Source organism: Caenorhabditis briggsae, assembly GCF_000004555.2.
Source record: "Caenorhabditis briggsae complete genome, chrV, whole genome shotgun sequence".
Classification (NCBI taxonomy): domain Eukaryota; kingdom Metazoa; phylum Nematoda; class Chromadorea; order Rhabditida; family Rhabditidae; genus Caenorhabditis; species Caenorhabditis briggsae.
Window position 1 is genome coordinate 7581914 of NC_013488.2, and position 14399 is coordinate 7596312.

The 14399-nt window shown below is 37.5% G+C and overlaps 5 protein-coding genes across 5 annotated transcripts; 1 reads left to right on the forward strand and 4 right to left on the reverse strand.

The window, feature by feature from the left end:
- Nucleotides 1-603: 603 nt before the first annotated feature.
- Cbr-ceh-75 lies at nt 604-1511 on the reverse strand (the record flags this gene model as incomplete). Its single annotated transcript, XM_002647605.1, has 5 exons — nt 604-697; nt 742-893; nt 948-1082; nt 1128-1401; nt 1447-1511. The coding sequence occupies 5 exons, from the start codon at nt 1509-1511 to the stop codon at nt 604-606; spliced, it is 720 nt and encodes a 239-aa protein (XP_002647651.1).
- A 1042-nt stretch (nt 1512-2553) lies between these two features.
- Nucleotides 2554-3287, reverse strand: CBG27377 (the record flags this gene model as incomplete). Its single annotated transcript, XM_045237290.1, has 4 exons — nt 2554-2608; nt 2654-2802; nt 2855-3202; nt 3246-3287. 4 exons carry the CDS (start codon nt 3285-3287, stop codon nt 2554-2556), a joined length of 594 nt encoding a protein of 197 aa, XP_045098574.1.
- A 225-nt stretch (nt 3288-3512) lies between these two features.
- CBG06759 lies at nt 3513-4588 on the reverse strand (the record flags this gene model as incomplete). Its single annotated transcript, XM_002647606.1, has 4 exons — nt 3513-3974; nt 4027-4257; nt 4303-4390; nt 4527-4588. The coding sequence occupies 4 exons, from the start codon at nt 4586-4588 to the stop codon at nt 3513-3515; spliced, it is 843 nt and encodes a 280-aa protein (XP_002647652.1).
- A 6682-nt stretch (nt 4589-11270) lies between these two features.
- Nucleotides 11271-13054, forward strand: Cbr-srg-25 (the record flags this gene model as incomplete). Its single annotated transcript, XM_045237291.1, has 7 exons — nt 11271-11306; nt 11671-11883; nt 11924-12142; nt 12256-12399; nt 12451-12633; nt 12682-12785; nt 12886-13054. The coding sequence occupies 7 exons, from the start codon at nt 11271-11273 to the stop codon at nt 13052-13054; spliced, it is 1068 nt and encodes a 355-aa protein (XP_045093304.1).
- A 166-nt stretch (nt 13055-13220) lies between these two features.
- Cbr-srg-27 lies at nt 13221-14379 on the reverse strand (the record flags this gene model as incomplete). The annotated part of the gene is made up of 4 exons (XM_002647608.1): nt 13221-13362; nt 13410-13840; nt 13888-14106; nt 14155-14379. The coding sequence occupies 4 exons, from the start codon at nt 14377-14379 to the stop codon at nt 13221-13223; spliced, it is 1017 nt and encodes a 338-aa protein (XP_002647654.1).
- Nucleotides 14380-14399: the final 20 nt, after the last annotated feature.

A 14399-nucleotide genomic window follows, 5' to 3' on the forward strand; every position in this document is an offset into this window, starting at 1 on the left:
GACACCCCCACCTCGACATTTCTGGAAGTACTCAATTATCCCATAATTTTTTTTAAATGCACTTTGAATTTTCCAATTCACAAAACACCTATATCACGAGGATTGGTTTCCCCTTCTTTATGCATATGTGACATTTCTGAAAATTTTTCGCCTTCTACAAAGTTATACTCTCGTTGCGTCCCTCTAATTAACAATTGGTCCCCTGTAGACAGATCAACAAGTCCCTCATCTGGTCAATGGTCCCAGGTGTCAATCTGTCTCGTCTATTCCAACTTCTTTTGCGCAATTCCGCCACTGAAACATATTACACCTGTCGTCTCTGCTAATCCCACACTCTCTTATTTTAGTGCCCTTAGCACGCAACGTGTTCCGCGAGATTCACCGCATTGCCTGCTACCGTATACCGAATTCGTTGCATCACCAACCAAAACATTTGAGATGGGCTGATTACGTCAGAGGAGTAGATTAGCGAAGAGCATTTTGGAAGAAAGAGAAGAGAGCGATTGATATTTTATTTAAGACAAAAAATAACAGGAGAACTTCGGTAAATTATGAGGAAAAAAGAAAACTGAACGGTTTCGATAAACGTCCATAGCCCAAAAATCAACCAAGAGCAATCACATCGTGGAATCCATCGTTGGTGGGTTTCTTCTCTCCCATCATCCACTTCATTTGGTTATGCTGTTCGGCTTTCAATCTGAATCAAAAAATAAAATTTTTTAAATTAAAAATCTGGCTCACTTTCTGGCAAAATAGGTTCTTCTTCTTTTAAAATACCATTGGATCTGTGGAACCGTCACTCCAAATTTTATCGAAATCGCCAGCAATTCGGTGGAATTGTACTGCTTGCGATGATCTGGGATGAACTTTTTGAGTTCCTTCTGGATAGGCTTCTGAAAAAAAAAATCAAAACTTATCTCTGATTTTTCTGAAACTTCAAATTTTACCGGCAAAGGTACCCTGTGCCCGGATACGTATTTCGTCAGGTCTGGTTTTGCTGGACGATTCATCAGTATATCCAATGGAATCTCGATGAAATGATCTTCGTGAGACAACGTAAGTGGTGGTGGAGGAGTGAGACCCTGTAAAAAATGTTTTCAAACTGATTTCGGAATTTAGAAACTAACATTCTCCAAGAGCCAATCATCAATTTTAATGTGCTTATGAGCACAATCAACCAGAAAAAGAAAACCATCTGGATATTTATCATCAGCTTTGAAAGCATCCGCTAACTCAAGAGCATCTTTTGGTTTTCCCTCTCTGAGCTTGATAGCGATTTCAAACTTCCAGCGGTACATGTCTGTGTTTAGCATATTTGCACACATCTTTCTGGCTTCTTCGATAGGGACACGGCCCTCTAACACTGACGATAGCAATTGGGGTAGAGCCCATTTAGTGACTCTCAAAGATTGATTCGCGATTACTGTAATGGAAAAACAGACTTACTCGTCTATTGCTTCTTCCGAGTTAGAGCATGGATAGCGCGCGACAGCGTTGCGGACGTTCTTCATGACAAGAACAAGTGAAAGCTAACACTGTTCTGTTACTGTGGTGAAAGTGCGCAGACGAAGCCGCAAACCTTAAGAGAGACACAAAATTTAAGATTGTGTCTAGATACTTGAGTAGGCTTTACGCTATGTAAATCGAGACTGATTCTCTATGTTGTTGAAAGCTTGACAGATGAAGCTGATAAAAGATCTCTTTGACTAGCACCGATACCGTAATCTGTTTGAATACTCAAAACCCCTGATCAATAAATAACTTTTGGAAATTTGAAAGAGAATTCCAGTATTTCAATTCATTAAAAATTAAGGCTTTCATACGAAAATTCATCAGATCTTAACGATCCAGCTAGGAGCAATTTGAAGTTTCACACCATTTATTTAGTCCTTACGATAACTTCCTGACCTCACCTTTGTCTTAAGTTTTTTAGTTGCTCATGTTCGTTGTGAAATTTCACCTGAAATGTTTATCGCATTCTATGCGCAACATACGGACCACATAATTCTAGACTGGACCTAAATTTCCCCTATCGATCTTCTAACAACAAATAAATCTTCCGACACTAATCACCCTCACTACCCCCCGCAGATTCGACACTATATTGCCGTGGCATTCCATATGTCCATCTGCCGATGTTCCTTTAGAAGTCGATCGTCCACTATAATAACCTTTTCGAGTAGGGAGATTATGCCAGAAGGTGTTCAATGTTTGCACACAATGTCAAAAGACTGCCGCATCAGAAGGAACCCACGTGGCACTGTGCGATTTCCCTCACTAGCTACATTTGGTCACATCAAGTGAAGGAATTTATTTGGGATATTTCAAAAATTATGAGGACAAGACATAGGGAAAACAGAAAACCAAATATTGATCGGAATATACAGATTCCAATGGATATTGAATATGTTACCGAGTTCTAGCCAATTGGATAGACAGTGTGATGAAAGAGGGGTTTAGGAAATCGAGCTAGCATTGAAGTTTGATGAATTTGGGGTGAACTTGAGACGTCGCTGAAGTAAGTGAATTAACAGAAGAACGAATAACATCGAATCAATCTTCAGTATGTCGTCTAGTTCCAGTACATCGGTTACGCTTTGGAGCGCGGCTGAAAATGTTTCGAATTTTTATGATCTTCTGAACTTAAACTCACTGTGGAAGGTATGGGATCTCTTTGTAGTATCGGATGAGTTCCTCAGCTGGCTCACAATATCTTTTAGAGTACGCGTCGATAGTCTCGTCGGATATCTCTGTTGCTTTGGTCTTATTGTAGCGGCGGATTAGTTGCTGACGGGCGTTGTGCTAGAATTTTTACGGGTTCTTTACAATTAGGAAGAAAAAATAATAATTTCACCTTCAGGTTGAATTTTCGCATAGTTCCAACAGGCTTTGGCTCGTCTTGACCATCTTCTTTTTCTGATGATTCTGGTGATGATGTCAGTTCAGAACCGCTCTCAGGCGACGAGACTGTCAAATTCGCTGTCTCGACTTCAGATGCCTCATTCTTTGTAGTTTCGTCCGTGATCATCTCGCAAGCATACTGAACCAAACTAAGTGCAATATCCTTTTGGAGCTCATTTGTGAAGTTATGACTTCCAGCTAACTGAAGAACTTGAAATGGTTTGTTTTCCCTGACGGCTTGAACCATTCTGCAATTCCACTGAAAAGAGTCATCATCTGGCATCTGTTCATTGAGCTCTTTCTGCAATGCGTCAACTGTTGGGTGAAAAAAGTAGATCAGTTACCAAGCGCGTAAAAACAGTTTCCAGTCGGAAGGCTTCGCTCATGACTTTCTGAAAGATCAAATAATTTGTTTCCTGAAATTTCAGTGATTGAGAATAACAATTACGGTAGTTAACCATGTCAAATAGTACGCAATGAATATAAAATATGAAAAGAACGTTCATAGAATCACAATATACATACAATCATTCATTCACAAATTTTTGTGGTTTGTTAAAAAAAGAAGAAAAGATCAGCGAAACATAATGGCAACAGCTTGAGCATCAAATTTAGTAATTTGGAAAGTAACATGGGAACTCCTGTGGAATTTCGATGGTGAGTGGCTGATCAAGTGGAACACGGGTAAGCGGAAAACGATGACACGTTTCGACTGGTGGACTTGGATAGCAATCAAACATGACATTCCCATGCCAGTATTGTGGGGGTTCGTAGTAGTGAGCCTGTTGGTGATATTGGGCAGTGTCATCTTCCGTCTCTTCTGGTTCTTCCTTCTTGACCAATGGTCTTCGTGCTTGTAACTTCTGCTCGCGATGCTTTTGGAAACGAAGCTCGATGATACCCTCGGACAGTCCGGTCTTCATCGAAAGCTCTTTTACATTGAGAGCTTTCCTGGAGGCTTGTTTCGCGAGATGGTATTTATCCAAATACTCACACACGCTCTTCGGGAGGCCATCCTCCAAAATTGGATCGATGGACCGGGGAAAGGCGCAGAAGTCCTCCCCTGGTCTTTGCTGAAAGTGTTGCTTGTTTGGAATTATCAATTATAAAAATGAATTAGTCTACCTTCTTGACTAAATGTGGTGGGGCATGTGGGATTACACCTTTCTTGACCAAAATCTTCCGGTAGAGTTTTTGCAGAAATTCGTGATGCTTCTCGTTGTAAATCCCATAGATAATGATGGTTTCAGAAGAGGGAACGTCTCCGTCGATGAAGAAAAGAACGGCTTGAATCTTTCCAAAGAGTTGGACGTACTCAGTTTTGACGACTTGGGAAATTTGGTCTCGTACGATCTTCTGAAATTGCAGTTTGTTTTTAGGAAGTTTTTGCGAAAATCCTACCAGTCTTTCAATGTCGCGTGGGAGTTGAGTATCGAGAGCATCATTACAAAGTTGGTCCACAACACTAGACAAATGTTTGATGTGGATGCTAAAAGATGAGAAGTAGAAATTAAGAATTTTAGAAGCATCCTAGCTTATTGAGTCTCTATTTTGAAAATCTAGTCATGCCTGTAATTAAGAGAATTCTGGTTAGTAGAACACCAAGATGAAGAAGTAAAACTCACTCATTGATAGTGATTGGCCATGCGGAATCCTCAGATGGATGTACCTTCTCTTCAACAGTCATGTCAAGTGTTGACTCCAAAGGACAAAACGTGCTGTAACCGTGTATGAGTATCAGGGGGATTATAAACAAATGAGCTAGAGTAGGGGAAATGGATGTGTCTTACGGGAACACTATGTGTATGCCTGCCTTTCTCTGTGCACCTTCTGAAGGCACGACGGCCAAGAAGGCAAAAAGGAGGAGTCAATTCTATGTGGTAGGTGGACAGATGAGTGACAAAAAGAAGAGGACCAAGAAGAAGAAGATGCAAATCTCAATTGACACACAATGAAAATAAAGTGTTGTTTTTGTTGTTCTTGTTGTTTTAGAATATTCAAATAGGAAATGGAAGAGTCAGTTGACTATGGCCACCCTTTATGTTTGTATTTTGATTTCCGGATAGAAGAAAAAAAAACATATCCGAATATCTCAAAGGCCCCCGCTAATTAGGTTTGTTATGAAAGTCTCTGTCCTTGAAAAAAATTTTTAGTCCCGCTTCTCTTGTCAACATCGCGCATATGTTTCGAAAATGTTACGCGCAATGTCATGAGGGATAGACTTAAAGTGTTCCTCTGGAAGGGGGAATAGACATATCGAACTCCTAGAAGAAAGAAAAAAAATTTCGCAAATGAGCTGGAGTCCATATTCCAAACTTCCGGGCGTTTTTGCCAAAACAATCACTCATTAAAAGCGCCAGGCTAGCAAAGCACACAAGATTATGTATTCAAAAGTTCAAAAAGCCAAATACAAACTAGAAATAGACTCGGAAGCTTCGAGAATAAAATTTTCAGAGAGACCTTGCGGAAGCTCGTCAATTCTGTAAACCAACTAAATCGAGATGAACTTTTGGTAATTTTTAGAACCAATGTGTTTTTTTGTCAGGAAAGAGCCCGACCAGAATTGATCAGATTGTGATAGATTTTATTGATTCCAAAAATTGATAAAAAATGTTAGACTTTGGGGTCTCTGAATATCTAAACTAACGATGTTCTAGACATGTGTTTCAAAATAGTCAGGCATAAAGTATTTCTCTAGCAAAAACCCACCCTATAAGTGCACTTTGAGTGAAAAGTTAGGAAAAGTGAAAAGTTAGGAGGTCTTGAATTTTGAATGCTTTTCTTTGATTTTTGGGGGAAAATCCAAATTCACGATGTTCTAGACATGTGTTTCAAAAATAATCACACGGAATAGACAAAAAAACCTCTTTGTTTCTGACAAGGAAAAAAGCATACAAATATCTGAATCATGATCAATGCTACTTAAATATAAAAAACTGGAATTTTTCCTTTTTGTCATCGCTTACAAAATATTGTTTCTATATTTCCCTCATTATTTTTCCTATTGTTTACAGGCAGAGCCTGGCACGGTGGGGACAAAAAAAAAGGGAAGACGAACAGATGTTCCCTCAAACATGAGCTCATTTTAAACCTATTTTTTCTTAAATAATTCACCACCTTGAAAAACCACAAAGAATGCAAAATGTTGCAAAAACGGAAAAAAAAAACGCAAGGTTCCCATAGCAATTCAATTAGATACGTTTTTCATGGGTGAGAAACTAATTCACATGAATCGTTTAACAGAGGAAATGAGAGAGGGGGAGATTGGAAATAACTAAATGTTGTTTAAATGTTGAGAGCAATGTGAATAATAATGATCAGTTTCTATTTAGAGAGATCGTGAATTCGGGGAAAGAGGCGAATTGCTTAATAAACTTCTAGAAGGAGACAAAAAAAAGAGAAGAGAGGTCTAATTTCCCAACGGAGGAAATGGGATGTCTGGTTTCAAATTCATCAGGCGATGATGTCTGTATTGTTTTGATCGAATCTATCACATGGTTATTACAAGCACGTAGGAGTTTCGATGAAAATACAAAGCTAAATCTGAATTCACAAAGATTGGGATAAAACGTTTGATGAAAATATTTTATCTTGAACTATCTTGATCATATCAAGTTCGGAGATGTTCCCGACACACTCAAATGAACTTCATCGGATCAATTTCGTACTAAAACAGCTAATCAAGCGTTTACGAGCAATTTTGCCTCAAAATAGGTGTTTGTCTTCTCGTGACGAAAACAGAATCAATGAACATTGAAATGAAAATTATTTTCGAGTTTAGAAGAAATAGATAAAAATTGAATACAAAATTTGGAGCATCTGATTTCCGGAAAGACTATAAAAAAGGACAAATAAGCCTTTTTGTTTTTATTTTGATGAAAAGTCGAGGAGAATGTACAATTTCAGTCTTATTTGGGTAAAGCGTGCCTGAAAATGACTTCCTGTTCAATGATCTTCAAAAATCATTCGTATCACTGAAGTTGAAATATTTAAAAAATTCAGAAAAACCAATGTTTATTTTGAGTTTTCTGATTTTTTGGCCATATAAGATTTCTAATCTGAAATTTGTAGCTTATAACTTCTCATTGGAGCCCAAATTATAGTTTTGGAAGTCCGAATTGGATTCGAATGGTCTGTTTGGAACTGAAATGGTCATAGAATGATTACGTAACTAGTTAGGGATACAACCAAATAATATACGTCTTTGTATCAGGAAAAACATTTTTTTGTCACATTATGAAGTGAACGGAGAGCATCAAAACAAATCGAAACAAAAGTGAAAAAAGTGATGAAAACTGTCTCGTCAAGATCGTGATACCAATTCTCTGCAGAATTCAAACGATTAGTCAACAAGCACGTCGATGGTGAACTGGTCAAAACAATAACGTTTCTAGGAGAAAAAGAATAGGAGAAAAGATAGTGGGACGACTTATTGAGCAGAAAAAAGCAAACAGAACGAAATAAAAGTGCAAATTTTAGTGACATTTGGGAGCTTTTATTAGGGTTTAAATGTGGGAACAGTTTTTTTTTCCCGAATGAAGTAGGTAAACACAACTGAATACGGTATTATTCTGGAAAAAATAGGCCTTTCAACAACAACTACAGTAAGCCAGTAATATATTTATCTTCAGAGTTTTTTTCCTGATTTCCGTGCGTTTTCAGCCTTTCTATTTTTCGCCTGTTCCAAAATAGCGAAAAAAAATTGATGGGAAATAACAGAGAAACTCGACGAAAAGCAGTAAAAAGAAAAGAAGAAACATATCTTGAGAATAAACATTTTTGGGTTACTGTAGTGGTCGCTGTTGGATCCACGGCCAGCGGCGTTTCTTTTCCATAGATGGATTTTAAGACGACGAAGAACTCACAGATATTAACTGGTTCCATTTCCATCGTAGCTCCATTTAAAACAGAACTCAAATTCAAGCAGCGACATTTGATTTAAAATACCCAAAGTTTCGAATGAAAGATTATCAAGCAGGATGGTGATATTTGCTTCTTTCATTTCCGGATACTGCCCTCACTGTGTCCGAAAATCTCTTCTGCTGATCTCACCTTTTATAATAACAATAAATCCTGGCGAATTTTGCATCACATGGGCCGTAGTTTGAATAGGGGACGAACTCAAAAAATTGTTCAATTGTTTCATTGTCGTATTTACCGTGAAACTTCTATTCTATTAGATGGGCCCCTCTAAAAAAATAGCTCTCCGAAAGGGCTCCGGAAAAATAGAGGCGCCCCTTCAAAATGTGTTGTTTGAAATTAAAATGTTTCTGTTGTTTTGAAGTCGTTCTGAAAAAATGGCAGGAAAAATATAAGGTTCTGTAATTGAAGATCATCAGTAGCAGAAGCGTTCTCGGTTGGTAACATGGAACAATAGAAGAATCGCCCTTTCTCATACATGTTTTACGGTACGTTGATATTGTGAAAATAAAACTGATCTTCGATTTTTTTTAATCAGTTGTATTCCAATCAATTGTTCCTACAGAGGTCCCGATTTTCAAATGATCATGTGATCCCTGGAATCAAAAGAACCTGCATTTCCGCATTCATGGACTAAAACTCGATTGTATGAGCTCAATGACCCCTTAACCAATCTCTTTCCTATCAATCAATCATTTTCAGATTCATTCATGACTGCAATTTCATACACGCCACATCTCATTTTCAGGACACCCCTTCAAGCCATTTTATCACGTAATCAGGCTTCCGATACATGAAAACACCTGGTGCCTAACTACGTCTAGTACATTCCGAGGAACTCGATTTACTTTTTTCTCCGTTCCGAAACTTTTTTATCCCGTTGTTGATCTTTCGATTTTCACTCATATTTTCAAGTTCAAAAAACCAACATCTTGTTTTTCTTTATCTTTGGCATGTAATACAAATGTAGTACTTCCTATCGTGGGAAATCCGATGATGTTTCAATCTGGGAAAGTTGGGCTGATTGACAAGGAACTATTAATTGAAAGAATGAAGTGGTGAGTTATTGTTTGCAGTGGGAAGCAGACCAAAACAGAGAAGATCGAGTAAGATCACAAAAAAACTCATTAGTCATGATACAAATTTTGATGAGATAGTAGGAAGCAAAGTTGGATCATGTGTCAAAAAATCGTTCATTAGAAATAATTAATAGATTTGATCCAAATGGACTCGTAGTCAGCATGAACGAAGTGAATACCTGTGTGTTAGTTTGAATCCTGAGAAATGAATTTTCCAACAAAACAGAGAAAACTATTTAAAATCTGTTCTCTGAACGAACAGTTCCCATCAGATGACATCGAAATATCCAAAGATGATTTGTCATTGTAGTATTATTCTGGTACAAAAAATCGGAGATGTGGAAGAGAAACGCCGGTGACCAAATCGACAAGTACCGTAGTAAAAATTGTTTTCCGGATTTATCAGCTCGTTTTTTGTCATAATCAAGTTTTTCATAATCAAAAGTTTTTTATTGATATTGTCGATTCAAAAAGATCGCACATGCAGTTTTCCGCTAATTTTATTGACACGGTTTTTTGATATTTTTTCACCCAATTTCTGCCGAATTGAAGGAAACTCGTCCATTTTCTACTGTGCGTGGGTTTTGCAAAAAAGGGCGGATTGTCTCCGCCCCTTGTTTTTTGTTTTTTTTTTTGCGTGTTCAAATGTGCGATATTTTTGAATCGACAATAACAAAAAACTCTACGCAAAGCAGTAAAAAACGAGAAACAGTTTTCGAAAATTAAAATAATTTAGGTTACGGTAATTACCGTCGTGGGAGCTTCGGCCACGGTCACCACCAGCGTTTCTCTTCCACATCTCTAAATTTTTTGATCCAGAATAATAGATCACATCGAAATACCCAATCATGATTGGTTTCCGTCTCATATGAGTCAGGGTGATTCAGTACTGTATTCATACCTAAAATCAAAGTCTTGGAAAAGGTCGATGACTCTGAACATATGAAACCCTATTTTTGGACTATTCTTTATTGTGACCTGTTTCTCAACCTTTTACCCCACAAAACTGTAAACAAAAGTACAATGAAGTTAAAAAACGTTACGAGCTTGTTTCAAACAAGAGAACCATGTTTAGCCGTCATCTCAGATTTTTTTCTAAATTTGCTCATTTATATTATGCTTGTCTGAGAAAAAAAGGTTAGAGAGTATTTTTGCAGTCTGAATACGGTAGCGATATCGAAGCGGAGAGCCTAAATAGCACACATAAGGTGGAGACACAGACACTTTTTCTCTGCGTCTCAACCTTTTTTTTTCTCAAACAAGGATAATAGTTTCGAATACGGGCTTTCTCGTGGTATATTTGGTTTTCTGCGCAAATTTCTAGAAGTCGAGAAAATTCCATCTGAAAATATGCTCTCTCCTCCTTCCCTTCCACTTTGACCCCTTTCCTCTATACATTCTCCACTGGAGAAAAGGCGAGCAAAAGTGGCCGAGTGGATAGTGGGGATCTTAAGAATAATCACAAGTTTGAGGTTCGAGTCCGTCATTGTCCATTTTATTTTTTCTTTTTTCTCTTTGATGTTGGAGGAATGCTTTGCATTTTTCGAAAATCAAAATTATGTTTACTCTATTATTTGAGTAGGATAAAAGCTTGAAAAAACGATTTATTGAAAAATTCATTTTGGACTTGTTTCGAAAAGTATACTATAAATAGTCAAAATGTCAGTCGAAATCCCTCGATATGACCATATTGGTCGCGTAACAGTGATAAATATTGCAAGAAGTATGTAAATCTATGTTTTCACAAGATTTGAGTGCTACTGGGTGATTTTCGAAGGACTACGATTCATTGAAGTTTCACCCAGTTATTTGGGATTTCATAATGGATATAGGCTACAGAATTTTGTGAAAAGATTCATTTTATCATTTCTATGCATTTAGAGTTCATTTTAGTACATTAAAAAAATATTCGAAAAATTATAAAATTTGCCGAAAAACTCTTATTAACCCTTTCAAAAACTCACTCGAAAAGTGAGAAATTAGCACTGAAATAACTTAAACCGCCCACAACTCGACTTCTAGAAATTTGCGTAGAAAACCAAATACACCACAAGAAAGCCCGTATTCGTAACTATAAATGAGCAAATTTAGAAAAAATTCTGAGATGACGTCTAAACATGGTTCCCTTGTAAGAAATTCAAAGTTTCTAGAATGGTCAATGTTTAGAAGTTCGAACGACAATCGTGCGATTTGAACACCTAATTTATGTAGAAAGGCAACCTATCATTGAGACTAAAAAAGCAATAAATTACATGTATACACTAACTTTTTCGAACTGAAAATTTCAGATCGGAACATTCTCACTTCAAACTATTCAACAGATTCTTCTACTACTCTTCAATGTTACTTTTCATAATCTACTACTTCGTGATGGGCCATTACTATCCACCGGATAATCTCGAGGAGGTAACCCAATTTTCCAATATCCGATCATTCCCATTCTCAATTAATTTTTTGGGTTTCCCATCAATTTCCGTTTCTGCAGAGCCTAAAAGAGCAGAAAAAAGATGTAGAACATTTTGGGGTGTGGGAACATAAACCACTGCCATGACCAACCCTCTCAGCATCCAATTTTGATCTGATGAGAAAAAAAGTGGAGAAACGAGAGAGTATTTCTTATGACTTTTGTCCAATTTTTTCACATCGCTACGCTTGCATTGTCCTTGTGTCATACATCGTTTTTCTGATCAGATTTTTTTCTTGAATTCTGCTAAAAAGCCAAAAACAATAACAACAGTCATATTGTTCTTGAAGTTTTGACATTTTTCAGATGGAGGAAGAAATCGACCCTTCAATCCGAACATGCACCTATCAATTCCATACCGTATCCACTCAAATCATAATGTACATTTTACAATTGGGATACGCACTTCCGATTTCTATTCTCTACCTCTTTGTGATTCTGAAAATCCTGAAAGCTCACAAAACTGAACACATGTTCTCAGATGCTTTCTTTAAGATCTACGTACTCGATGGAGTTGTGGTAAGAAGGATGTATTGGTTTAATTCACGACTGCCTTCAGAGCCTAATAGTGGTTGTATTGGATTACGGTCTGACTCGTCCCCTAATCTATGTCAATCCTTTATGCCGCGTTTTCTGGACGTGGTTCCCGCAACCGACATACATCCTAACACCCTACCTCGCTTCATTCAACTACTTCCAGTTCGCAAAGATTTTCTCGATTTCATTGCTGTCTGCAAACCGATTCACTTGTGTTGCTTATCCAATTTGGCACAAGATTGTGAGTTTTGTAATACATATTTAGTTTGATGATTCCATACAGGTGAATTTTGAATTCTTCTAAAATTTGCACGATTTACCAAGAAGTTTCTCTTTTTAATGAGATCATTCCAGTTCTGGAAGAAGCACACCAATCACGTCATCATTGTTTCCATGATTTGTCCAGTCTTCTTCACGTGGCACCTCGCCATCTCACCAACTAGATTCGATCCGTATGTTGGAGAAGGAATCTTGGGATATGTAAAAGTTGTACCATTTGTAAGTTTTGTTTTAAATTAAGGGATTTGAAACCGATTAATAATCTTCCAGGTCCGGACCACATTCTTCAAGCTTATTGTCAGTTTGACTGCCTTTCTGTTTATATTGCTCACTAATATCAAAACCTATCGTCTCACTAAGAAGTTCAAGAATAAACTGAGAACCTTGGAAAGGTCCTTAACCCTATCTACCGTAGTCATCAGTGCAGTTTTCGTTGTTTACATCATTATTCAGGTTAGCATTTTTGATGTACTCTTTGTTTTCTTAGTTCCCAGATTTCAGGCGATTCTCCTCATCTTCTCTACCTCGTTTTTAATTGAAAATCTTGCGTTTGGCAGTACACTGAAGAAAATTGAATTTTGTTGTAATGATTTTTATCTAATGAGGTGAGCAACTACTACAGGTTTCGCTGAAAAACCTTATGATGCTTGACGTCTATGCTTACTATTAGTGCAGATTATTAATGAGATCATGTGTGATTTGTAGCTCGCCAATTGTCCTGCTCATCATGAACAAACGGCTCCGTTCTTCAGTATTCCGTGTATCTCCAGAAGCTCCTCAGAATTCCGAAAACACTCGGGTATCGTCAAGAGTTGGAGACACTGTAAAAATCGTTGTCAAATCTCCATCAGCCAAAACTTTAACGATGTGGTGATCTATGTACCCATATAATTTGTTAGTGTTTGTAGTTTCATTCCTAATTTTATAAATATTTATTCTTCTTAAATGCGCAACCAACCGAATGGCTCAAGAGCTGAAAATAGAAAGTCAAAAATATTTCATGGTTTGATCAGCAAGAGAAAAAATAATGAGACTAAACATTAAAACATATGAGTTTCGGTTATGGTGACTGCTCGTGCGGATACTTCAATGATTCGCTTGTCGGAATTTGTACGGCGGAGTGAGCAATAAAGAATTGATCTTCGAATTTTTTTATCGAGAATGATTAGGACAATCGGGCCACTGAAATGGAACAAAATAAAACAGGTCATTTCAAAAACATCGTTCACCTCAACATATAAAAATCGTTCACAAACTGCGTAGCTCCCAACAAAAAGGTGGCCATCCATGGGTCTTCTACAAACGAATCCAGAGGCACAACCAACTGGAAAATCTGGACGACCAGCATTAATGCGAATCCGAACGAGGTGAAAACTGTTGCAACCGTTAACGAAATCTCCACTTTTCTCATGTGTTTTCCCAATTTCGATAGCTTGTAGGTGGTGACAACACTGGAGAACACTGTGAAGATGAGTGTAGATCCTCCAATCAAAATCCTTCCGAACGATGTTCTTGCCCACGCAAAATGATGTTCATACATAATTATTGTCTGGCCTTTGTTTGGAAGAAAAGAAGTTTTTGCGATTGCAACTGGCCAAACAAACAATATAGGGATCAGTAAAATAGCAAAGATAGCTTTGGAGCAGTGTTGCAACCACAACTGAAAACGTAGTCCATTTTTCAGGTACCGAGCAATAGAAAACTTACAGATTTATGAAGTAATGGGTAGTTAACAGAAGTGTACCTGTTGATGCTCATCGTCAGAGTGGATAACATTTTTGCGAATTGAGCATACAGGTAAAGAGTGAAATATGGTGTCAAGTAATAGGCATCATCTTTCAGAAGGGGTACAAAGTATTCACATACTGGACGAATGTAGGTAGTGATTCTTGTGAAACTTATATCAAGTACAAGAAAGAGAATAGTCTGGAAAACTTATTAGTGAAATTGTATTCCATTGATTTTCAAGTTCACCACAATCCCATCCACTAGATGCAGTGCGAAAAATGAGTCTTCAAAAATTTCACAATGATTTCTCCTTCTCACAATTGCCATCAAAAACGAGAAGTACAAAAAAGCAAAAGGTAAAACGTAAACCAATTGAATACCGAATTTGGTGTACTGTGATACATCCGTGTCTCCAGAATCGCAACTAATTCTAGCACGGAGATATTCAACAGCAGCGTCGATTTCAACCATCATCAAGGTGATAAAGTGAG